General features: G+C 41.4%; 1 protein-coding gene across 1 annotated transcript in view; it reads right to left on the bottom strand.

Moving 5' to 3' along the window:
* Positions 1 to 23,501, bottom strand: part of UTP18 (UTP18 small subunit processome component) — a 36,791-nt gene extending 13,290 nt beyond the window's left edge. The window contains exons 1-10 of the mRNA XM_040640850.1: positions 23,146 to 23,501; positions 21,458 to 21,570; positions 20,386 to 20,484; positions 15,918 to 15,985; positions 12,185 to 12,273; positions 10,124 to 10,249; positions 9,851 to 10,025; positions 5,355 to 5,455; positions 5,022 to 5,112; positions 1,956 to 2,079 (exon numbers count right to left, since the gene is read on the bottom strand). Coding sequence (XP_040496784.1) covers positions 1,956 to 2,079; positions 5,022 to 5,112; positions 5,355 to 5,455; positions 9,851 to 10,025; positions 10,124 to 10,249; positions 12,185 to 12,273; positions 15,918 to 15,985; positions 20,386 to 20,484; positions 21,458 to 21,570; positions 23,146 to 23,484 — 1,325 coding nt within the window. The 5' untranslated portion in view covers positions 23,485 to 23,501. The remainder of the gene's footprint in view (positions 1 to 1,955; positions 2,080 to 5,021; positions 5,113 to 5,354; positions 5,456 to 9,850; positions 10,026 to 10,123; positions 10,250 to 12,184; positions 12,274 to 15,917; positions 15,986 to 20,385; positions 20,485 to 21,457; positions 21,571 to 23,145) is intronic.
* Between the last annotated feature and the right edge of the window lie 511 nt (positions 23,502 to 24,012).

Genomic DNA, 24,012 nt, shown 5'->3' with positions numbered 1-24,012 from the left:
AAAAAAAAAAAAAAACAATAACGTAAATGAACAGAGCTCTCTATTTACAACATAGTTTCCCTACTGCTCTATCAGAGCAAAACTACAAACAAAGCATCCACCTTATGTCAGGACACTGAATGAGAAGAACTAACAGATACAACACAGATGAGTTTTCAGATCAAAGGCATCAATTCCTAACAGCAGAGGCCAAGGGAGAGGGGTTTCATAGCAGAACTAGGAGGAGGGCAGAGAGGGGAGCAGAGAGCAGAGAGAGGAGGAACAGGGCAGAAATGGAAGGAAGGGGAAGAAGGGGAAAGGGGAGCCAGCCAGCGGGGTTCAGCTTCTCCTGCCTCTGGCTTCTACACTACCAGTAACTCTTCCCCACCTCCCTAATAACCTCAGAAACTCCTCTAACAAAGTGAAGGCCTTTCCCTACAGGTATAACAATAAAAACCTAATAACAGTCTTTGCCCAAGCACATGAGAATCAGAATTCCATTACGCTGAGGATAATTAAAATCAAATGAGCTTAAACTAGTATTAGATTCTTTCCTGTTTGGGCCCTTCAAAGGGCCAATGAATGAAATAGTAAAAGTGATTCAAAAAAGAGAGGCAAGAATCAGAAAAAGACTAACTTCACAAATTTAAGTGAAGATCATTTTGGGGCAATTTTACTTAAAATTACTTAAAATTAGTTTCAAACCAGTCTTCATTTTAAAGGAGCTTTAGTGCCAGAAGTTCTGCCGACCACGGACTGCTGCCACAGCGCACTCTCCGGGCAGATGCTGGGCGCATACCGACACATCCCTCCCTCCAGGTCTGCAGTAGGTGTGGTCACTAGGGAGAACACAGGACAGGAGGGGCCTTTGTCAAGGCCTTCATTCTGACCTGGTCTCCAAGCTCCACAGCCTGGTCCTACTTTCCTTCTCCCCCATGCCCCAAAGGTAGTGGGTGACCAATTTTCAAATGGTGGTGGGGATGTTTACAAGGATTTGCCCCAATCTTAACCCCGAAGGAAAGAGTGAAGGAAGAGTGGGGAATATGCTGTGCTTCCAGATGGCAAGACCCACTTCATCTCTCACCCAGAGAGATCTGACTGAAGTTGTGTCTAGTCTAAGAAAGTCATAAAAATCCACTGTCAGAAGCTCTAAAGTTACAGGTGCTGATGAGTGGTTTGGTAGCTAACTCAGGAATCCAGGTAAGTCTCCAATGCCCCCTCGCCCACCCCATACATCTTTAGAATCAAGTAGAAGAGAGCCATCTTTCCCCCAGTGTAAGAACCGTTTCTTTCCAGTGATAACACAATAACATGTTCTAGATAATATTTTCAAAGTTTCTACAATTTTAAACAGTATTTCTAAGGAACCTATGTTTGATTTCTACCACAGCCAAACAAAGAAAAAACTGCTTAAGTATCTTTAAAACTTAAACCCAAGGTTTAACTTATTCTGTTTCCTTGTCAGTGGCAAGAAGTCAAAACAGCAGTAAGAAAACTTCATGTGATCAAACAATATTTCAAATATAAGAAAAAATACAACAACATAAAGCAGTCCAGTACTTCTTTGTCAAAGAGCTCATAAGCTACCATTAACATTATTAAACACTGTATTAATAAAATGCAAAAGCCCTGGGTGTACTGATTCTTTATTACTGAACAGTTTATAAACAGAACTACTTAAGCACTATCTAGTATATTTAATTCTTTTATTTATTTTATTTACATATTTTAGAAAGAAAGAAAGCACGATCGAGAGAAAAGTAGAGGGAGAGGAAGAATCTTTAGCAGGCTCCACACTAGTGTGGAAGCCTGATGCGGAACTCGATCTCATGACCCTGAGATCATGACCTAAGCCGAAATCAAGAGTTGGATGCTTAACCAACTAAGCCACCCAGGTGCCCCTACTGTATTTGATTCTTCAGTATTTTCTCATTAGCACAACATGGCTAAGGTTATAAGAACCTCTCTTTACTTACCCACAAGCCACATACTGTCCATTCCTAGACGTGGCAATGCTTAATCCATATAAACTGCCTTCATCAACGAATCTGTTAAGGCACTTTCTAGAGTTCACATCCCAAACATAAACTTCCCCATCGCCTGAATGAAAGAGCCAAAAAAGGGTTTTGTTAATTTTGTTTTAAACTTGAAGGCCAAGTGAACGAACTATTCTTAGCCCTTCTTTAATACCAGAAGGAACTACAAACAAAAACTCACTATAAATGTCCTAGCTCTAGAAAACTGGCCTAAAAATATTTCTGGTATACATTCCCATATATGCATCCTAACTAGTAGTTAATAAACAGTATCTTTAAGTTTAGAATGAAAATCACAAACTCTTGGCTTGAGTTGAGCTTTCAGAAAAAACTTCTACATTTCACTCAGATGACTTAGTGGAGCGAAAATGTGAAAAAACAAAATATCCACCATAGTAAGCCCCAACATCCATCAATAGGCACTATGTGAGGTCAGGATATTTACATACCAAACTGATGATGACAGTCACGATACAGGAAGTGGAGAACGAAGGGATCCAGACCACAAGGGAGTTATAACTTAAGATACACACAGCTTCTCTCTTACCACATCATCTAAACAATAATAAATGCCGACTGCAAGGGGCCCCCCGGTAGCACAGTTGGCTGAGTCTCCGACTCTTGATTCGGCTCAGGTCATGATCTCAGGGTGATGGGATCGAGCCCGGGGTCAGGCTCTCCGCTCAGCAGGGAACTTGCTTGGGATTCTCTCTCTCCCTCTGCCTCTGCAAACCCCCCCCCAACTCAAGTGCACGTGCTCTCTCTCTAAAATAAATAAATAAATCTTAAATAATAAACGCCAACTGTGAGCAATAAGCACAAAGAGTTTAGAGAAAGGAGAACGTGTACAAGACCGAGGAGGGTGTTAAATCTGAAGGGAACATGAATGTTTCCGTAACAGTAAAGACCATCGGGGCGCCTGGCTGGCTCAGCTGGAAGAGCATGCGACTCTTAATCTTGGGGGTCGTGAGTTCGAGCCCCACGTTGGGTAAAGAGATTACTAAAAAAAAATAAACTTGAAAAAAAAAGAAAGAAATTACTATTGCCAAAATCCACCTTTATTCTTTTTTCTCTCTCCTATAAGCACATGATACTGATAGTCACCCTCTTCCTCACACCCATTTAAAGATTTCTGAATGGCTGCTCACCACGAAGGTGCTCCTCACTCACCCATTTCATCTCTGCGATTTCTGTGGATATCGTGCTAAAGTTGGCTTTTCTAAGATTTTAGAGAGAACGTGGGGCGAGGGGGGCAGTGGAGCAAAAGGAGACCAGGGTGACTCCGAGCTGAGCGCGAGCCCAATGCAGAACTTGATCCTAGGACCCCAAGATCATCACCTGAGCCAAAAATCAAGAGTCGGTCACCCAACCCATTGAGCCACCGAGGCGCCCCTAAAGTTCACTTTTCTGTATTTTTATCCTCCCAATGAGAATTCAATCAATCTCACTATTTCAACTATTCCCTTGACAAAGAAGATTTCCCAGGCCGGCATAAGGGTTTAAATTAGGTAGTAGTAAAATATATTTGAAAACACTGAACAGGGCCAAATTTGAAATTAGGTAGTAGTAAAATGTATTTGAAAACACTGAACAGGGCCACATTTGAAAATCTTTGCGTTTGTTTGTATGGTAACGTTACAATAAAGGAAGGCATTCGAAGATGAGCCCAGCTAGCAACAGACTAAAATGGGAAGAAAAGGCATCAACGGCAGGAAGATCATCTAGATGGTACCAAAGCCAGACTTTTGGCTACTCTTCCCTATGCTTTTAGGACCTTTGTTATGGAAAACAAGACCTCCATAGTAATGACCAAACTTGTAAATATTTTACATCTGCATCCAATTCATATACCAAACTTTAGTGTTTCTGACCCTCTATCTCTTCTCTCCCACTCTGACCCTCCCAGGATCCAAGGGCCATTTCATTAGGAACATCACTCTGAACCAGTTAAGTGTCCAACTCTTGGTTTTGGGTCAGGTCATGATCTCAGGGTCCTGGGATCGAGCCCCATGTCAAGGCCCATGTCAGGCTCCCTGCTCAGCACCCCCACCCTTCCCCCCAACTCGTGCACTCTCTAAAATAAATAAATGTTAAAAACAACAACTTTTTAATCCAGTTATAAAATAAGTCATGGAGACAATGTACAATATGGTGACCACAGTTAATAATACAGTAGTGCATATTTGAAATTTGCTAAGAGAGTAGATCTTAAAAAGTTCTCATCACAAGAAAAAAAACTGTATGTGTAGTGAGAGATAATAACTAGACTTATTGTGGTGATCATCTTGTAATAGATACAAATATTGAATCATTATGTTGTACACCTAATACGTTATATGTCAATTATAACTTAAAAAAAATCAAAAAACAGAAACCTAATGCTGTATTATCAAGTGCTGCCAGCTGAGGTATAGCAAAAATTCTGCTAAAGAGCCCGAGACTGGAGAGGCAGAACCACTCTGATACCTCCCATACCAAGCATCATGAGCTACACTGAGATTATGATGGCCCCAAGATCCTACAAGAAAGGGACTAAGAACCCAAGAAGGTACAGGACAATGAGAAAAGCAGAAGAGCAGAAAAGTGCCAGGTTAGAGACTGTCAAGGCTGGTCAACCGCACAGGAATGTCAGAGGGTGAAATCTGAATTGTTTTCAGGCAAAAATGAAGAACACTCAGAACATTATCCAAGTGAAAAGGTACTGCTAAAAGAAAAAGGGTGATGATTCCAAGTAACTGTCAAAAGGAAAATATGAGAATGAATCATCTTTTAAATAAGCATTTTCTTCCCATCTTCTCCCCAAACACGGTAACATGGTTAAATGGTTAGCTCTTCACTATTACTAATTAATAAATAAGAAGGCAAACGGCAACGACAAAATCTAAAAATAAAAATGACTTTCTAACACAAAAAAGTCTAAAATCAAACACTGTTTTTGGTTAAATCTGAAATATAAACACATCCAAAGCTTTTAAAAAGCTTTAGATGATCATGTCATTAACCTACCTGAAGAGGCGTATACTTTCTTACTATCTGAAGAGAACGTGGATGCTGCAACCCTTCCGTTAATTTTCATGCTACCAATCAGTTCTTTAGTCTGAAAGAATAACAAATACTGTTAGGAGGTGCGTGGAAGAATCACACTGGGAATACAAACAACCTAGTTCTGTTTTGTAGCACCTACTCAACTTCGTCCCTAAACCCAAAGGTTCTCCCCAAGTCCCACCGTGCCCCTCCGCTTAAGATGCAGATCTCAGGACATCACGGGTTATGGTTCAAGACTATCCCTACACTAACGTCTTGTCCTTAAAGAACAAGCAGCCACTAATAATGGTTCACCTTCATTGACAGCAAATGAAGATATCCAGCAACACCATTTATCAGCAAGAAGGACCCATCTGCAGAGACTTCAAAGCTCCTTACTATCTTCTCTTTCAAACCTGAGACAGGAGACAAATCAATAAGGATTAATATGATTTTCAATAACATTATCTTTCACTGGCAAATGAGAATTTCTTTTAAAATTATCTAAATGCATCAAACTAAACCAAAAGTAGGCTGACTCGGAATAAGTCACTGAGTATGACTCAAAAAAGGCCATTACAAGTACTTCCTCTTCTCTTCCTTGGTTAACATTCACCATTTGAACTGTGGCCAGAGATTCAGCTCTCCAAACAGTAAACATACCAACTAATTTTCCAACAGTGACATCTGTAATTTAACTAAAAGGATAAATTATACCTCTTTGTTACAAAATTCATTACCAGGAGGGAAATACATGGCCATCAGAAACAGCTAAAACAAAGTAACATGTAGAAACTAGTTGTTGGCCACCAACTAAACATCCCACAATGAAGGAGTCTAGTCTTAACTTTGTGGATCCAAAAACGAAAAAGAAAAAAGAAAACCATGAAGTGTCAGTGTTTGCAAGAGTTGATTACCTTCCTAAAATGTGACTCATGTAACCTGATCACAGGATCTAAGAACATAAGCCAGACAGTCAATGTACTTATTTAAAAAGGGACATGTTCCTTTTCCATGCCTAAAAGGCTCACATCGACAATGCAGGAGACTCCTTCCACCAAGACTCTTAGTGAGCAAACTTACTCATTAAAAAACTGCCTAACAGAAAGAACACATAAAGACTAGGTACCGCTGCCACCTCTAGGGAAGGGAAGCAGGTGGCCAAGGGAAACGGAGCAGAGTAGACTTTCCCGTCTTTACCCTTTTGTACATATTGGATTTTTGCACCATGTGAATGTACTGCTTGGTCAAAAAAAATTATTTCAAAAAATGTTTAAGTTGCTAAGTTAAAACATCCATCAGAATAAATAAATTTACTAATAAAACTCAAGAGGAGTCCTTGTTCCCCTAAAGGAAAATGCTGGCTAACGCTCCCAGAAACCACCTCCAGCCTATGAACAGTTTTTGTTTAGATGGTTCACAATCCTACAAACTGGGCCTCCCACTCTAGTGCTGCCTGCAGAGACTATCCCCTAAGTCTCTTGACAGAAATCAATCCAGACACATGTTTCCAGTTACTACAGTTCACTCTGAACCTATTCCTGTCTAGGGTAATTTTCACCCCCCATTCAGGGCAAACCTTATGTTCTGACTATAGTATACAGAAACAGCTCCAAGCATAAAGAAAACCCCATCACGTGATGAAGCAGGGCAGGGAGGCTAGTTCTAGCAGTGTGGGGCTGCAGCTGGAAACCCCCCAGACCTAATCCTACTGACACAGAACTGGACAGAAGAAATGCAAGAGAGAACTAAAAGGCCTACAGCTGGGGACTACCACAGCCATGGAGGAATACGGACTGTGCATGTATCATCAGAGCAACAGGGAACAAAGTTCCCTCATACTGTGCAGAGACAGACCCGGTGTGGCAGCACCAGAGGCAAAGTGCCAGAGGGCTCATTACATAACGCCTGCTCTCCGGCTACAGGTGGCTAGAAGACCTTATGCTTGCAGCCTGAGTAAGCCTGTTGTTCTGAGGGAATTCAGGAGAGCGGACTGTCTTCCAGAAGGAAATACTAGACTTGCAGCAAATAAGGACAGACAGTTGATTTAGTAATAAAACGAAAAAATAACTGTATTTTCATCCAAAACTTACAGAAAACCAGTTATATGTATACAGCATTTTGCTTTTAACCTCACAAAAAGTAATAAATGTTAATATCAATATTGTAATAGATTTTTACAAATGCTGAACCTTCCAAAATAGGAACCAGATAAAATTTACGTGACCTTAAGAAAGAAGACAAAATGCTTTAAAGATGCCAGATATAAATCTTTTTATAGATCTGTGAATGTGATTTTTAGGTCAACTAAAGAGCAAGTGATAAGAAAAAGAATGGCCAATTTAATTACAATAGTGCCAAATTCCATAAGATGGAAAGTGGACTTGCTGCCATGAAACAGACCATACACTACTCCTAACGATGGCGGCAGTGACCAGAGTAAGTGCCACTGGGTGCTAAGTTAGGGCCTTTTTAAAAATTATCTCTTTTGAACAAACGGATGGTGACCAGAGGGAAGGGGAGTGGAGGGGTGAGGGGATGGGTGAACGAGGTGCACACTTGTCATGATGAGAACTGGTGACGTATGGAAGTGCTGAATCACTACATTGTACACCTGAAACTAACAGAACACTATATGCTAAGTGGAATTAAAATAAAAACTAGAAAAATAAAAGAAAAAAATCAAAAAATTAAAACAATCTCTTTTAGTATTTAGGACCCTCGACTTTATAGAAAGAGAAAGCTGAAGCTCCAATATTACACCACACCGTAACACCCATAGTCAAAATGGCTGCCTGACCAACTGATTTAATTCCCAAACGGTCAAATTCCTTATGTGTTTGCCTAGAACAAGATATCTCTCTGAAGAATTGTCTTTCTAAATGATGTAACAGAAACTGCTTCTGGAGTCTCACCTAGTAATCTGGGGTTCTCAACCTTTTTGTGTGTCAGTGTGGTGAATCGTACGGTCCTCTTCTCAAAATGGTGGTAGTTCAAAACTTTTATAACCGAAGGAAATGCTAAACTTCAGTTATAGGTTAGTGAAAATAAAGATGTAATATTTTTCCCATCTGATTTCACAAGCCTCCAAATTCTAGCACAGAATTTTGAGAGTCCATGGACCCCATTATGAACCCCAGTGGGTTAATGGAATAAACCATCAATTCAGAATTCTTCAGAATGCATCAATTCTGTACTCATTTTTCAAACTCACATTTAAGACAAAGAGTTTACAAATGTTTAAGTTTGCACATCTTTTTTTTTTTTTAAAGATTTTATTTATTTGACAGAGATAGCGAAAGAGGGAACAAGCACAGCGAGATGGAGAGGGAGAAGCAGGCTCCCCGCTGAGTAGGGAGCCCAACTCAGGGCTGGATCCCAGGACCCTGAGATCATGACCTGAGCTGAAGGCAGACACTTAACCGACTGAGCCACCCAGGAACCCCATGTTTGCATATTCTAACCAGTCAGCGACTTTTCCCTCTAATTCTAATGTCCTTAATTATTTCGAGTTATTTAGTGTTTTATAATGAGACTGAAAACAGTGTTCAACAACCCCACAAAAAGAAATACATTTATTTTATCATTATCATCATTATTGCCAAGCTATGCTTACTGAGGAAAGAGGAAAGGGGGACTACTGAGGGGGAAAGATAAATGCCACGTCTTAGAAGCAGCTGGTGATCAAATGAACGGTCCCACGCACCAGCAGATCCAGCATAAACATCACTGTCTCTTCGCCACTAACTGCTTGCTTTTCCCAGGACAATGCAAGGCAAGGATGGACAAAACCTCACTCCTTTTCATTAATGGAATAATATGTGAAAATAGTTAACAACTACATATTGTTTTCTGCTTCAGTACAGGCCCACCTCAGACCCAAGAATCACTGCACTTTAATCAGATCCCTAGAGGGTCCCTAAACACATTTATGTCTGAGAAGCACTGGTTTAAAGCATGCTTAAACTAAGGATTCACTTGGAAAGGATCACCAAAGGTGTCAGGAAACAGTGGAGATAAACACTATAAATGTTTCTGAAGCTGGCCTTGTTCACTCTGAACCATTAGTAGGAAAAAAGCTGTACAGAGCTACCCCTGTCCTTTACAGCCCCAAACACACATCCAGTTTAACAGGGAGACTGCCACGGAGCCACGGCATCATTAACACCAGCTCCCAAAACGTATAATGCTAACCCAGCCAACCTCACTACAAGGGCTTTGGTTCACAGAGGGTTCGTGAAGGGGTCACTGGATTTTGTGGTGATGCGGGAAGGAGAAGGCAGGGGAAGAATGGGGAGGGACAGAGGAAGATAAATTTTCAAATAATGAAAGATTTTCTTAAGTAGTCTTCAAAATACAATCTCCAAAAGCAGTGCTTTATTTCCTTTAAATGTAAACCAAAAATCTGTTGTAAAAGACACTAGAAGGGTAAGAGAGACTCCAAATTTCCTGAAGACCAGAGAGGTGAAATACTTTGTCTGAGGACTTGTGACTCGGGTCTTCCAGCTCCCAGGCTCTTTCTGCAGCATCAATTACTAATTTTACAGTGAAGTGTTTGCAACTGCTTTTCTGCTCTGGGAGATATAGATTCCCCAATTCCAATTTTCCCAGAAGCGCTCAATAAAAAGTTCACTACTTCCATTCAAACGTATTATCTCAACACAATGACATTTTCCAAATACTAAAACTAAAGATACTCTAATTTTTAAGAATCCTATGGGGGAAAACTGGTTTTAAAACTGTTACATGAACTCAGCTGTGGGGCTGGCAGGGAGGAGGGTGATTGGCAGCATGTTCAATAGAAACCTTACCTCTTACTTGATGCACAGGAATTAACTTTCCAGCCAGCATATCGTAGACATAAAGAACTTTGCTGTGGATGCTCGTGGCTAAAATCTCTTCTCCAGTAGCACTAAAACAGGCCTTAAAGATTGGAAACTTTTCCAGATAGATGCTCTGGATTTTAGGATTTGTTTTTCCATCAACCTATAAGGAAAGGCGGAACATTCCTTTTGGTTATTTCCACATACTGTGTCCTGGGAATAAATACTTCTCACTACAAGTTTCCATTTAAAAATGCACACCTGAAACAGCGACACAGCGTTATCTAGCGCTGCGACCATCACAACCTGCGCGCGGGGATGGAACTGCACGGACGAGACCCGAGCGGTAGTAGGACGTTCCGCGTTAGCAGGGAGACAGTTCTTCAGCTATGGAAAAAGAAGTGAGAACTGTATCAATTCAAATGGGTTAACATTCAGATTTTATTTATTTATTTGACAGAAAGAGAGAGAGAGAGCACACACAAGTAGGCAGAGCAGAAGGCAGAGGGAGGAGGAGAAGCAGACTCCCCGTGGAGCAGAGCGCCTGGACTCGGGGCTCGATTCCAGGACCCTGGGATCATGACCTGAGCCAAAGGCAAACGCACAACCGAGTGAGCCACCCAAGTGCTCCAACATTCTTTTCATTTTTTTTTTTTTAAAGATTTATTTATTTATTAGACAGAGACAGCCAGCGAGAGAGGGAACACAAGCAGGGGGGAGTCGGAGAGGAAGAAGCAGGCTCCCAGCAGAGGAGCCTGATGTGTGGCTCGATCCCAGAACGCTGGGATCACGCCCTGAGCCAAAGGCAGACGCTTAACGACTGCGCCACCCAGGCGCCCCTCCAACATTCTTTTCTTTAAAGCATGAAGGAAAGACATTTTAACATAGCTCATGCTGAGAAGAAAGTACACTGGAATGGTAACCACAAGACCACAGCTCTACCACCAACTAGCAAGTCAGTTTACTAAACAATAATCCATTTTTACCATCTTTCAAACGAGGGGGTGAAATCGTTACGGTCCTGGAGAATGAGAATACAGTCATTTCCTCATGATACACCCATATAGGTTAGAAGACTGACTTCCAGGGTTACTTTACTTAAAACTGCTACTCTAGCATGTCTGCATTCACAGCACAAAATAAGAGGCACTCTGTAATGGTCCCCATGGTTCTGTGGCTGGCACGGACAGCTACGTTCTCTCAGAATACATGGTTCCTAGTCTAAAGTAATGATGACCTCACGCATTACGAATTTAAACTATTTTCAGTTATTTCTTGGTTTTTACAGGTTGTTCTCTCTGCACTAAAAACTCTATACAAAAAATAAAGTGAGTACTATGTGTATGTTTTGTTAGAAATGAAGTTAGATTCTTACGGTAACTGTGTTTTCGGTGAAGGTGAATTTATCCGACGAAGAGCTGAGTAAAAGGTCTTCATAAGGTGGGGGAAAACACAATCACTCTGTCTCCTTGTAATCTGCCATAATAGGGTTCCCTCCCCCATCTAAAGCATGCCACCATTTTATCATGGGGGAAAATATCTACGTCAGAGAGAGAGCTGGTCATTTAACAGACATTTAACGGAAGCACTGTGTTGGGCAGGCACTTCATACCACAATGAACAAGTCAGATACAGTCTAACCAGTGCGGAGCACTTTTGACAAGATAGCCAGAAAGAACCTTTCTAAGTGTCATCTGAGTAAAAGGGTACAAATGGGTTGGCCATTAGCAGTGCTTCAAGAACAGACAGGCAGGGGGTAGAGTAAAAGTTCTGAGGCAGGAAAGTCCTCGGTGTATTCAAGAAACAGAAAGAAGGCCCACGGAACTTGGATAGGAAATAAGAGGAAAACTTCTGAGATGAAGTTTCAGACATACACAGATGCCAGATTATGAAGAACAGTGTAGACCGTATAAAGAATTCAGAAGTTTTCAAAAAGCGATGAAAAGTGACATGACCTGATGTTTTCTTTTCAGAAGACCCCTCCTGGCTATGACTAAATGAAGAACAGGAAGAGCAGAGTAGAGTGGAGGTGGGAGACCAGTCACGAAGTGACTGCAGTACACGAGGTAACAGAGGACGGCGGTATGAACCAGGCCAGCGCCCGTGGAAATGAAGAGAAACGCAAAAGGAGAACTCAAACACAACTGCTAAGAGATCCCTGGGGACATAATTTAATCTTCTTGACCACTTCTGCAGAAGAAGAATAAACGGCAGCAACACATTTAATCCCACAGAGAACATGAACCCGTACATTCGTAATCGGGAAGCACACTGGGTTTCAGAGGTAGTTAGCTGGAGAGGCCCAACTTCACCGACTCTCACCTTTAAGATTCCTTTAGGAAGAGAAGTTGATGTGGATATGAAATTCCCAGTCCTTTGCAACAAATCGTCTTCATCTTCTTCACTTTCATCTAAGTCAAACAAACCCACAAGGCTGAGCTTTAGAATCAATGAGATGCCCATTACTTTCCCCAAAGGTCTGTATTTCAAACTTCAACTCCGCCCACTGCAGGCTCCAATCTCAATCACTTTATTTAAACTGCAATTGGTAAAAGTAAAACAGCAGAATAAATTTGAAAGGGAGGCGGAAAATGACACAGAGTCCAACAGATATGGTTAAAATAAAAGCCTGACTCTGGAACGAAAGATACACATTCACAGACAGTGACTAAAACAGGATGGAAAAAAAAAAAAAGTTAAAGTCAGTATTTAATTTAAAAAGAACAATTCATAATTATGGCAAAATTGGCAATAAGGTAGACAGCAGATCTAACGTAACTCACATGAAAAAGGACTAGCACTTTCAGCTGGCTGAGAGATCAAGGTCAGCACACTGTGTATCAGAACTTCAAAGAGCTAACAGGGCTGCTTTTCTCCTGATGATTCTAGTAGAGCCAAGAAGCTGAGAAACATTTTTAAAACACCCACAGGGAGAAGAGGGCAAAAACCAGCACTAAAAGCCCTCTGAGGTTCTTAAGGGGGTCTGGTAAACCACCAGGCTTCGGGCTGGGGCCACAAAAGGCTACATCAAGGATTAAGGGTGAAATCAAAGAATTTTCACAAAATCCTCCATGAACTAAAACCCAGCTTTGAATCCTTACAATCTCTCACTGGAGTAAGATGTTGTGGGATTGCTAGTGCCCCTTACCCAGCCACTACCCAGAAACAAATGTACAAATTCTCTGGAGAAAGATACCCTTGTCTTCTTGTTAAGCAACGCTATTTTTAACATACAGTGTCCAGCACTCAATGAAATATAACTAGGTCAATAATGACAAGGTAAGGTAACTTGATCGAAAACCTAAGGAATAACAGACAATCTCCACAGGAGATCTAAATAACTGAGTTTTTCAGACATAAGCTTTTCAAGTATTATGTTTAATATGTTCAAGAATAATCAATATTCAGATATTGAACCAGGGAACTAGACTATTAAAAAAAGAAATAAATGTAAATTCTAGAACTGAAAACTACAGTAGTTAAAATTAAAATCCCAGTAGATATTTTTAACAGCATACAAAAATTAGCTGGAGAGACAATTAGTGGTCTGGAAAATGGATCAGAAAAAATATCCAGACTAAAGTACAGAAAGCAAAAAGGACAGATAATGCAGAAAAGAACACAAAATACGTTTAAAAATAAATAAAACATTTAACACACATATAATTGGTGTCCCAGAAGAAAAGGAAGACTGGAACAGAAACAGTTTTTGAAGACAATCAGTGGGAATTTCCAAAACTTAAAAAAGACATCAAGCCACATTCAAAGGCACTGTGAAGAGGAAGCAGAATACAAAGCAAGCTAAAAGCACCTGGACTGGGGGGTGGGAGGAGATAAATGAACAAAATAGCAACAATAAAGCAATCCATCCTATTAAGGAATTACTATTGATTTTTGAAGGCCTACGATGATTGTATTGTAATTACATTTGAAGTAGGGAGTACTTCTCTTTTAAAGATACCAGATGAAATATTTATCGATAAAAATGACATGTTGGGACAACTATGAGGCTGGGGTTTGGTCACCACTGTGCCAATTAAGAAGTACACCTCGGACAAGTCACTTTTATCTTTTTGAACCTCACTCCCCTCCACTGTAAAATGAAGGTAGTAGACCGGGATATCCCGATGGTAGCAGACTGGTTAATGAGTGACCTAATCCGTTTCTTTTTTTCTCATGGATACAATGACAAACTGCATTGCCTGGGAGCCCATGAAGTTAGTGTGGCCTTGTGACTCAGCTAGGGCCAATAAAATCTAAGTCAAAGTATCATATGCCACTCCCAGGACAGGCCAATAAAACACTCTTTTGGGTGAGCTGCTCACTTCCTGTGAAGCTGCCATGTCAACCTCTTGGGTAACTTTGAAAAACTCAGCATGAAGCTGGCAGAATCTCTTGGGTCCCTAAAGCACACCATCCCCTTCTCACCACCGTCATTTTATACGCATGGAAAAAAAACAACTTCTATTGGATTAATCCACTGGGATCTCGAAGGTTTTCTGTTTCAACAGCTAGCATAACCTTACCTATAATTACATGTATCCAAATGTTCTATGAAGGGGCACCTGGGTAGCTCAGTCGGTTAAGTATCTACCTTTGGCTCAGGTCATGATCCCAAAGTCCTGAGACTGAGCCCGTGTAGGGCTCCCTGCTCAGCGGGGAATCTACTCCTCCCTCTCCCTCTGTCTCCCCTCCCCCTGCTCATGCTCTCTCTCAAATAAATAAGTAAAATCTTTAAAAATAAATAAATAAAATAGCCTATGAATGTGGCATTCTAAAACGGGTAATAAAATTATATCTCATTGAGGAGGGCAAACTGGTAACCAAGGAGGTATAAATCATATATTGTAAAAAAAAAAAAAAAAAAAGGTCAAAAGATGTTAAACTTGTTAAAAAACAAACTTGGAAAGACATTCCTTCAATCACAGACTTTTACACAAGACAAGAGGTAAAATAAACTGTATACTTCTTTAAATTTTTTTTTTAACTGTATACTTTTAAAAGGTAGGACTACATACTGTAGGGAAGTAAATTTCGAAATTTGAAAAAATTCTAACAATTAGTTCTTAAGGAAAAGAGAAGAGGGAAAAACAGACCCGTAAAGAGTACAGCATTATTTGACATGCTTAAGCAGAGGCTAAATTACCATCTAACAGATGCTGTTGAAAAGATTCTTGCAGGGGATAAATTCAGGCTATATCACTAAGATTCCTTCAACCTCTAAAAGTATCTGGCTGGAAACCAGAAAGTAAATTTTGACTTAGTAACAGATTGAGTTTTCTAACAGAATTACAGAAAACAGCTGGTTCTTTATACGGGCTCCCTGTACTTGAATACCATGGGGCCTGGACTAACAGAGACGGGGAGAAGGGTGGGAGAGGTGGTGGTGGTAATCGAACAGAGGCTCATCAAAAATCGAGGATGGTAAGTAGAGAGTTCCTGCATTATGTGGGAGGATATACTCCAGACTCCCTAAAGGATTTCAAAAGTCAATTCCAAGTCTAAAATGTGTAACTCGGAGCACACAAATCAGATCTTGGTAAGCTATCCATACCGATAATATCTAAACTCAAGGATCTAAAAAGGAGAAAGCAGTTATGGTACAAGACAAAGTTAAAACCTGGAGTTGAAAAATAGGTTTTTACGAAGTGACTGATCATCTTGGGCCTGACCGGACACGTGCTCCCTACATGTCCCATTTCCTAACAGACAGCTACATTAGCTGCCAATGTCTTCAGAAGGGGCTCTGAATGAAGAGTAATAGTTATTTTTCCTTAATCCTATACCATAAACACAACATAGTTCTGTTGAGAATCAAACATCATAAAATTCATCCGATACCGTCCATACAAAAGAGAACGTGCTATTAAATAAATCTTACACTATTGTAAAAGAGCTCCCCTCACAGAATCGGTAGACTTCAAAACCAAACATTTAATGGAGAAAAAAAAAAAACATATTTGAAACACCAGGTTTTAACGAGCCTCATGAGAAAGCTCATAGAACAGAACAGGAACAGAGACTTATTGACTAACTTAGAGATATCAATACTCACCATCTGAAGATGTTTTCCGCTTATTGGTCTCTGCCCAGGCGGGTACTCCCCCCATGGCATGCTGGAATCTAAGCAAAAATACAAAAACGAACTTTTGTGTTAATAAATGCTCACCGAGCTTAAGAGATTTAAAGAGTATACATCAGCTCACCCTTGAAAGCATTGTATACATGCTTTCATCTCTGCCAAAGAAATTATTATCTTTAAGAACAGAAGGACTACTCACACAGAATAGTCCCAACTTGCCTACATGGGAAACTTTTGAAGCTCTAACCATATAAACTAGTCTTGGATACAGGACACCTGGACACATATTTGTTAATTATTTTTGTCTAGTTACATGTCTGTTTATTTGCTCAGATCAACACATCTCAGACGTTGGGACTAAGCAAAGAACTCTGTATGTGGTTATAAACCAACGCGACAGTAACAGAGCACATAGTAAAACACATCTGAAAGAAAATGGGCTGGTAAGAATATACAAAACACAATCACGCATCCTTTGAATAAAATTGGAACATTTCACTCTGGAAAAAGGAAGCTTTACAAGAAGCATGAGAAGCATATTCTGAAGGTCTGGTTTCTGGAAGAGTGCACAGTGGCATTCTAATTGTTTAATACAGAAGTACAGACAAAGCCACCAAACTCAGTCCACTGGCCATAAACTACTAGAAAACTAGACAAAATATATGAAACTATTTTCAAAAATTGGACAACAAACAACACAAGCTTGAGATCCCTAAAAGGAAATAAAAAGGTGATCGCTGCCATCCTAGGATTTTCCCCTGAAGGCAATTTTTTGAGACCCTAGCACAGAACCAGTGAGAAAAAGTCAGACCTTAAAGAGGCTGAGACAACTGGAATCTGAGGGGCAGTGAACAACAGAAGAGAAAAAGAAAGAGCTCCAGGTGCCTGGGTCGCTCAGTTGGTTAGGTGACTGACTCGATTTCTGCTCAGGTCTTGATCTCACGGTCATGAGGTCAAGCCCTGCAATGGGGCTCCATGCTGGGTGTAGAGCCTACTTAAAAATAAGAAAAAAATTTAAAAAATTTTTAAAAAGGATTTGCCTTATTAAAATATAAATGAATAGGGGCGCCTGGGCGGCTCAGTCATTAAGCGTCTGCCTTCGGCTCAGGTCATGATCCCAGGGTCCTGGGATCAAGCCCCACATCGGGCTCCCTGCTCAGCAGAAAGCCTGCTCCTCCCTCTCCCACTCCCCTTGCTTGTGTTCCCTCTCTCACTGTCTATCAAATAAATAAATAAAATCTTTTAAAAAGATAAAGTAAAATAAAAATGAATAAAAAATAAAAAATAATTTTTTTTTTTAAAAGGGGGCACCTGGGTGGTTCAGTCAGTTAAGCATCTGACTCTTTTTTTCTTTCTCTTTCTCTTTTTTTTTTTTTTTAGCATCCAACTCTTGATCTCAGCTCAGCTCTTGATCTCAGGATCGTCAGTTCAAGCCCTATGTTGGGCTCCATGCTCGGTGTGGAGCCTACTTAAAACAAAAAAGCTCCAAAACTCGGCACTGGGGTCCCCAGACATTTTTGCGGAACACTATGCTGCACATTCACAGGATGAAACGTCGTGAGGTCAGGCAGAGAACTACCAGGGGGCTGTAAGTTGCACAACACCAGAGTTCAGACACTTGAGTTCCAACAATCAAGGCAAGGTCCTTATTGAAAACTCAGGGCATTCAGTAGCAATGGCAAAAAGGGCCTATCTTAGAAATGTGGCTAAACCAGTCTAGAGCAAATGCTACTCTACAACAAAGCTAAAAACACATCCTGAAAGGATCAAACTAATCTCCAAGCCAGTCAATTGCCTGCCAAGAAAAACTCATTAAAAGTACTCACTCTTTCAATATTCACTCATTCAACCCTCATTAAAAGCAAAAATCAAAATCCAGACATTGATCAACTTAACATTCACACTGCCCAAAATCTATAATCAAATTTTCTAGACATGAAGAGAAATAGAAAAGCATGAACCATAACCAGAACAAAAATCAGTCAACAGAAAGACACAGAAATGACAAACATGACAGAATTAGCATACAAGGACTTTCAACTAGCCAATACAAATGAAAAAATGCTCAACATCACTGTCAGGAAAACACAAATAAAAACCATGATGAGATACCACCTCACACCTGTCAGAATGGCTAAAATTAACAACACAGGAAACAAGAGACATTGACAAGGATGTGGAGAAGGGGGAACCTCTTACACTGTTGGTGGGAATGCAAACTAGTACAGCCACTCTGAAAAACAGTACGGACGTTGCTCAAAAAGTTAAAAACAGAACTACCCTATGATCCAGCAATTGCACTATTAGGTATTTACCCAAAGGATACAAAAATACAGGTTCGAAGGTATACATGCATACTGATGTTTACAGCAACACCATCAACAACAGCCAAACTACAGAAAGAGCCCAAGTGTCCATCAATTGATGAACAGATAAAGAAAGTGGTGTGTGTGTGTGTGTGTGTGTGTTTAAAATATTACTCAGCCATCAAAAAGAATGAAATCTTAACCATTTGCAACAATCTGAATGTAGCTAGAATGTATTATGCTAAATGAAATCAGTCAGAGAAAAACAAATACCATATGATTTTACTCATACGTGGAATTTAGGAAACAAGAGAGACAAACTTACTGGTAGAGGGAAAAAAAGAAGGAAACAAACCATAAGACTCTTAACTATAGGAAACAAACTGAGGGTTGATGGAGGGAGGTAGGTGGGGGGGTGGGCTAAATGGGTGATGGGCATTAAGGAGGGCACTTGTTATGAGCACTGGGTGTTATATGTAAGTGATGAATCACTGAATTCTACTCCTGAAACTAGTATCACACTATATGTTAACTAACTAGAATTTAAATAAAGGTTTGGAAGAAAAATTAATAAAGTTAAATTAAAGTACCAAGTTTTCAAATATTCAATACTCAAACACTTAAATGTTTTTGAAAGTTGAAACCAGTACCTAATCATTATAATGAAGAGTTAAATTTAAAAATTTGTATTTTTGATCGAACTAGAGTATATGACACTAAGCAAAATAAGTCAGAAAGACAGATACCATATGATTTCACTCATGTGGAATTTAAGAAATAAAACAAATGAACATAGGAGAAGGGAAGGAAAAATAAAATCTGAGAAAAACAGAAAGGGAGGGGCGGCTGGGCAGCTCAGTTAGTTGAGTGACCGACTCTCAGTTTTGGCTTAGGTCATGATCTCGGGGTCCTGAGATCGAGCCCCTCATCAGGCTCCATGCTCAGCAGAGTCTGCTTGGGATTCCCTCTCTCCCTCTGCCCCTCCCTCCCCCGGTTGAGCTCTCTCTCTCTAAAATAAATAAAATCTTAAAAAAAAAAAAAAAAACAGAAAGGAAGGCAAACCATAAGAGACTCATAACTATAGGAAACAAACTGATGGTTGCTGGAGGAGAAGTGGGTGGGGGGATGGCATAAATGGGTGATGGGTATTAAGGAGGGCACTCATTTGTAATGAGCACTGGGTGTTACGTGCAAGTGATGAACCACTAAATTCTACCCCTAAAACTAACGCTACACTACATGTTTACTAACTTGAATTTAGATAAAATACTGAAAGAAAAAACTTTTGAAGATCTGTAAGTTTGAACTGGAAGAATCAGGATGAAATCATCATTTTATTTTATCTTTTTTTAAAAAGAAAGGCTTTTTTTCAAAGATTTTATTCATTTGTTAATTTGAGAGAGAGAAAGAGTGGGGGGGAGCTTTCACAAGAGCTGGGAAGGCGGGGGACAGAGGAAGAAGCAGACTCCCTGCTGAGTGCAGAGCCCAACGCAGGGTTTGATGACAGGACCCTGAGATCATGACCTGAGCCGAAGTCAGATGCTTAACCACCTGAGCCACCCAGGTGCCCCATGAAGTCATTATTTTTTTTAAAGATTTTATTTATTTATTTGACAGACAGAGGAAGTGAGAGATGGAACACGAGCAGGGGGGAGTGGGAGAGGGAGAAGCAGGCTACCAGCGGAGGAGCCCGATGTGGGGCTCGATCCCAGAACGCAGGGATCATGACCTGAGCTGAAGCCAGACGCTTAACAACCGAGCCACCCAGGCGCCCCATGAAGTCATTATTTTAAAATATACATACATTTCCCAGCTCTGTTCAACTAAAAGAGCTTAGAAGTTATGGAAAAGAGATGGTTTACCATATCCAAATAAACAAGCAAGTATGCAATATTATCACTGATTATATGTAGGTGGTAGGATTACAAGATTTTCCAAAATTTTTTTGTATTTGTATTCCCTCTCCCTCCAAAATACTAAAACTTAAACCATCCCTTCCAGTAGCAATGCTCTTTCTACTTCAAAATGGAAATCTCACTACCCAAGAAACTGTTATAGCCAAAGACTCGGTGAATCCAAATAAACCACTGATGATAAATTACAGCTTGGTAAATTACATGGAAAAAGACACTTACTCTTCCTTAAGTCTCTTTTGAAGCTTGTCTTTTGAAAGTTTACTTTCACTGGCATTTTTCATCATATCTTTCCGAAACCGATTGCTCATCATGTCAACCCTATTGAAAACAGAACAGTATGCTTTACATGACTTTAAAAGATTCGTCGTAACTAATTGTTGCTTTTAAAAATCTGAGAACACAATTAAGTATAGGTCAAGATGTGTAAGGTGTGGAATATCAAATACACATTAATTTTTTTAAAAAGATAAACACATAATAGAGGCTGCTCTGGAAAAATACCAATGAGTAATGACAAAAATCACACAGATTAAGAAGATATTTCCCGCCCATTAAACTGACAAAGTCTGAAAAGAAACTAAGCATTGTTTATAAGAATGGAGTGAAATGGACGCCTTTCAACGGGAAGGTAAACGGGGAGAACCTCTTGGTCAGTCTGGCAGTTTTTATCAAGAATCTTACACATGCCCATGCCCTTTGTTTAAGTAATTCTACCTCAGAAAATCTTTCTCACAGAAATAATTAGAAAGGAGAAAAAGGTTTATGCAGAAAAACATGTCTCAATATCAACTTATCAAAGGGAAAAACAGGAAAACCTATCTGATAATACTTGCGTAAATTATAGTTAATTCACATAATAGACTATAATATATCCATTTAAAACCGTTTATAAAAGTTTTCATTCTTAAGTGGGGGGAAATGCTTGTAAGAGCATTCTGATACTACTATTATTACCTCCATTCAAAAGAGAAAAGGCAGGTTCCAAACCTGCCCTTGGTCACTTAAGAACTGGCCAAATTAAAAGGCAAACTCAAATGTGACACCAAACATTGCTTTCTTTGCTATTCGATAAAGCACACAAGAGAAGAGAGCAGGAGAGAAGAATGCCAACATGTTAACAGTGGTTCTCCCTTAGTGGTGGGTTTATGAATGACCTTTTCTTTCCTCTGCTTTACGGTATTTTTTAGATCTTCACGTAATCACATATTTGTAAAGAGAACCTCTTTAAAACTTAACAAAATAATTTTTTAAGTATCCAGAGGGATTCTGGAAGAAAAATTAGGCAACATACATTTCATCATCTTCATCTTCTTCATCAACCCAAACTGGCTTCTTTCGGAATAGAAAATTATCTTTTGCTTCATTCTCCACTTCCGAGTCACCTGAGTCTTCCTGTACTTGAACCTAGAGAAGACAAAATGCCCTCAAGCACTGAGTTTTTCAGCAGACGCGCACACCCTAAGAAGTCTTGTAGAACGCTTTGTAGGCCCTCTGATGGAATAATGGGACAGAACGCTACCACACCAAATGGTGGAGGCAGAACAGAAAATGCAGAGATGAGAGAATGGCACCATATACTGGACAAAACAGTCAAGGAGCGAAAAGCTGACATGCTGAAAAGAAAGGACGAAGTAAGATGAGAACAACAAAAGATGAGCTGACAGATGAGGAAAGGAGCTGGAAAAATTCCAGAACTACAGAAATCACGGGACCAGAGGCAGACTGACATCATTCAGTCACATGACTGAATACCATCCTTAATTGACATTTCATATTCTTAGACATACCTCTTCTCCATTGTTCATAACCATTCTTGACCCCCTACCTTAAGAAAACTTACACTAGACTATCACACCTAAATCTACAACAGAATACTCCCAGAAGCTGAGTTTGAGCTTTCCCCAAAACCACTAATAGATACGTCCAAATATTTTCTCACTTGTGTTACCAGCCTATGATCCTTCAAAGCCCAATACATCCCACCTCACACAGACTGTTCCTTATCTTGACTATGATACTGTCCCAAAGGCCAGCAGCTTTCCAGGAACAGTTCTCTATCTGCCAGAGATTTCTGCAGCTTCCCTCATAAGCACCCAAAGGAGATACTGACAATCAATTGACATTGGCCACTTGCGAGGTAGGCATTCATTTACCAAACGGAGTATTCTCGGTGAGGCTTTGCTTGGCCATGCTATGTTCAATTTCACAGGCCTCTACACACACTCATCTTCCTTTCCCTAGCGCTTTTTTTCTTTTTCTCTTCAGCACACGTCACTGACATATTTGCATTTTACTTTATCTTCCTCTTCTAGTACACATGCTCCAAAAGAGCAAGAGACTTTTGTCTGTTTTTGCCCATTGCTGTGTCTCCCCCATTGACTGGAACTCCCTATCTTTAAAGAAAAATCAGGCATAGCATAAAAGGGATGATTAAAAGTGTCCCCAAAAAGTGATTAAAAATGTCCAAAAGGGATGATAAAAAGCATGCAGGGTTTTCACTGCCAGAAAAAATATGTGGCCCCCAACAGACGAACAATGATCTGGTGAAAAGACAAACACAATCATTCTCAGAAGTTGGCGAGTCTTAAAACGCACATTCCGATTCCGTAACTCCCGAATCACGGCAAGGTACCGAGGCTGGAGATCGAACGGCCACGAGGAAAAAACATTGAGTTTGGAGGGAGCACAGTCGGACTAAGCCGCGAAAACTGGTCACGACTGCAGTTCGCTACACGTACGTGTAAGAGCGCCTGCTGGATACCAGACGCAGGGGCTACCCCCGGGGGCGGAGAAAGGCGAGGTCTCCGCCCAGCGGAGACTTCCAGTCTGGCACCCGTCGTCGGCGCCCGCGTTCTCGGGAGCCCGCCGACCTGAGCGCTCCCGGCGCCGCAGGTCGCCCAGGCTCCGCCCCCGGAGGCTCGCCGCCCACCGTGCGCCCCGCCCGAGCGCGCCCAACCCGCGCGCCGCGGCCTCCCTCACCCGCGAGCCCTGCAGACGCCGCAGCAACGCGTCCTCGTCGTCCTCGACGTCGCCGAACACCAGCTCCTCCAGGCACCGCTCCACGGCCGGCTTGTCCTCCTCCAGCGTCAGGCGGTTCCGCTGCCGGAGCCGTCTCTCCTCCTCCGCCGCGACTGCGATCGCAGCGGCCGCTGCGCTCGGCCGGGCCGGCGGTTTCCGCTGGGATGAAGGAGCAGCCTTTCGGGGCGGCCCGCCCGGCCCTGCTCCGGCTTTCCGGTCCGGCTTCATTCGGCTCTTCCGGCCCAGCCTTCCTCCGGTTCTCCGGTCCGGTTTCGTTCGGCTTCTACGTTCCGGCGGCATCGTTGGGTTGGAGAAGAAACGCAGGCGCTCACGTGGAACCTCGCTGCGCGTGCGCCGACGCGGTTCGGTTTCCGCGGCTGCTGAGGCCCCGCGGGGTCGGAAGGAGCCTGCGCGGCCTGTTAGCACGTGACCAACACTCTCTCGCTACGTAACGCCCACTCCTCTCACCAACCCCTCCCCGTAGGGGAGTTCCTCCGGGAGAACCAATCTTCCGGGTGGAGGGGGAAGCGGTGTGACTGGAGTGGAAAATTTTTTCCAACACAACTTCGCAGCTGCAACTGACTGAAAGGAGCAGAAGAAAGCCAGAGTATAAGCTGGGATGACTGAATGAAACTTCTACTCTTCTTCCTGACTTTTTAATCACTCGAGTTGACACGAGCCGCGGTTGCCTTTTCCACCCCCTCGTCTTGGTACGGCCCTTGGAGTACGGAGCCTGCAGAGGGTCCCACGCTGGAGGAGAGAGAGAGGAGGGTATGTAGGGAAGTGGGCCAATCGGGGCGCGGGTCACGGCGCAGGCGCGCTGGGGAG

This window comes from Ursus maritimus, unplaced genomic scaffold (assembly GCF_017311325.1).
Source record: "Ursus maritimus isolate PB19 unplaced genomic scaffold, ASM1731132v1 scaffold_24, whole genome shotgun sequence".
NCBI classification, from domain to species: domain Eukaryota; kingdom Metazoa; phylum Chordata; class Mammalia; order Carnivora; family Ursidae; genus Ursus; species Ursus maritimus.
This window is presented reverse-complemented; position numbering and strand designations above follow the sequence as displayed.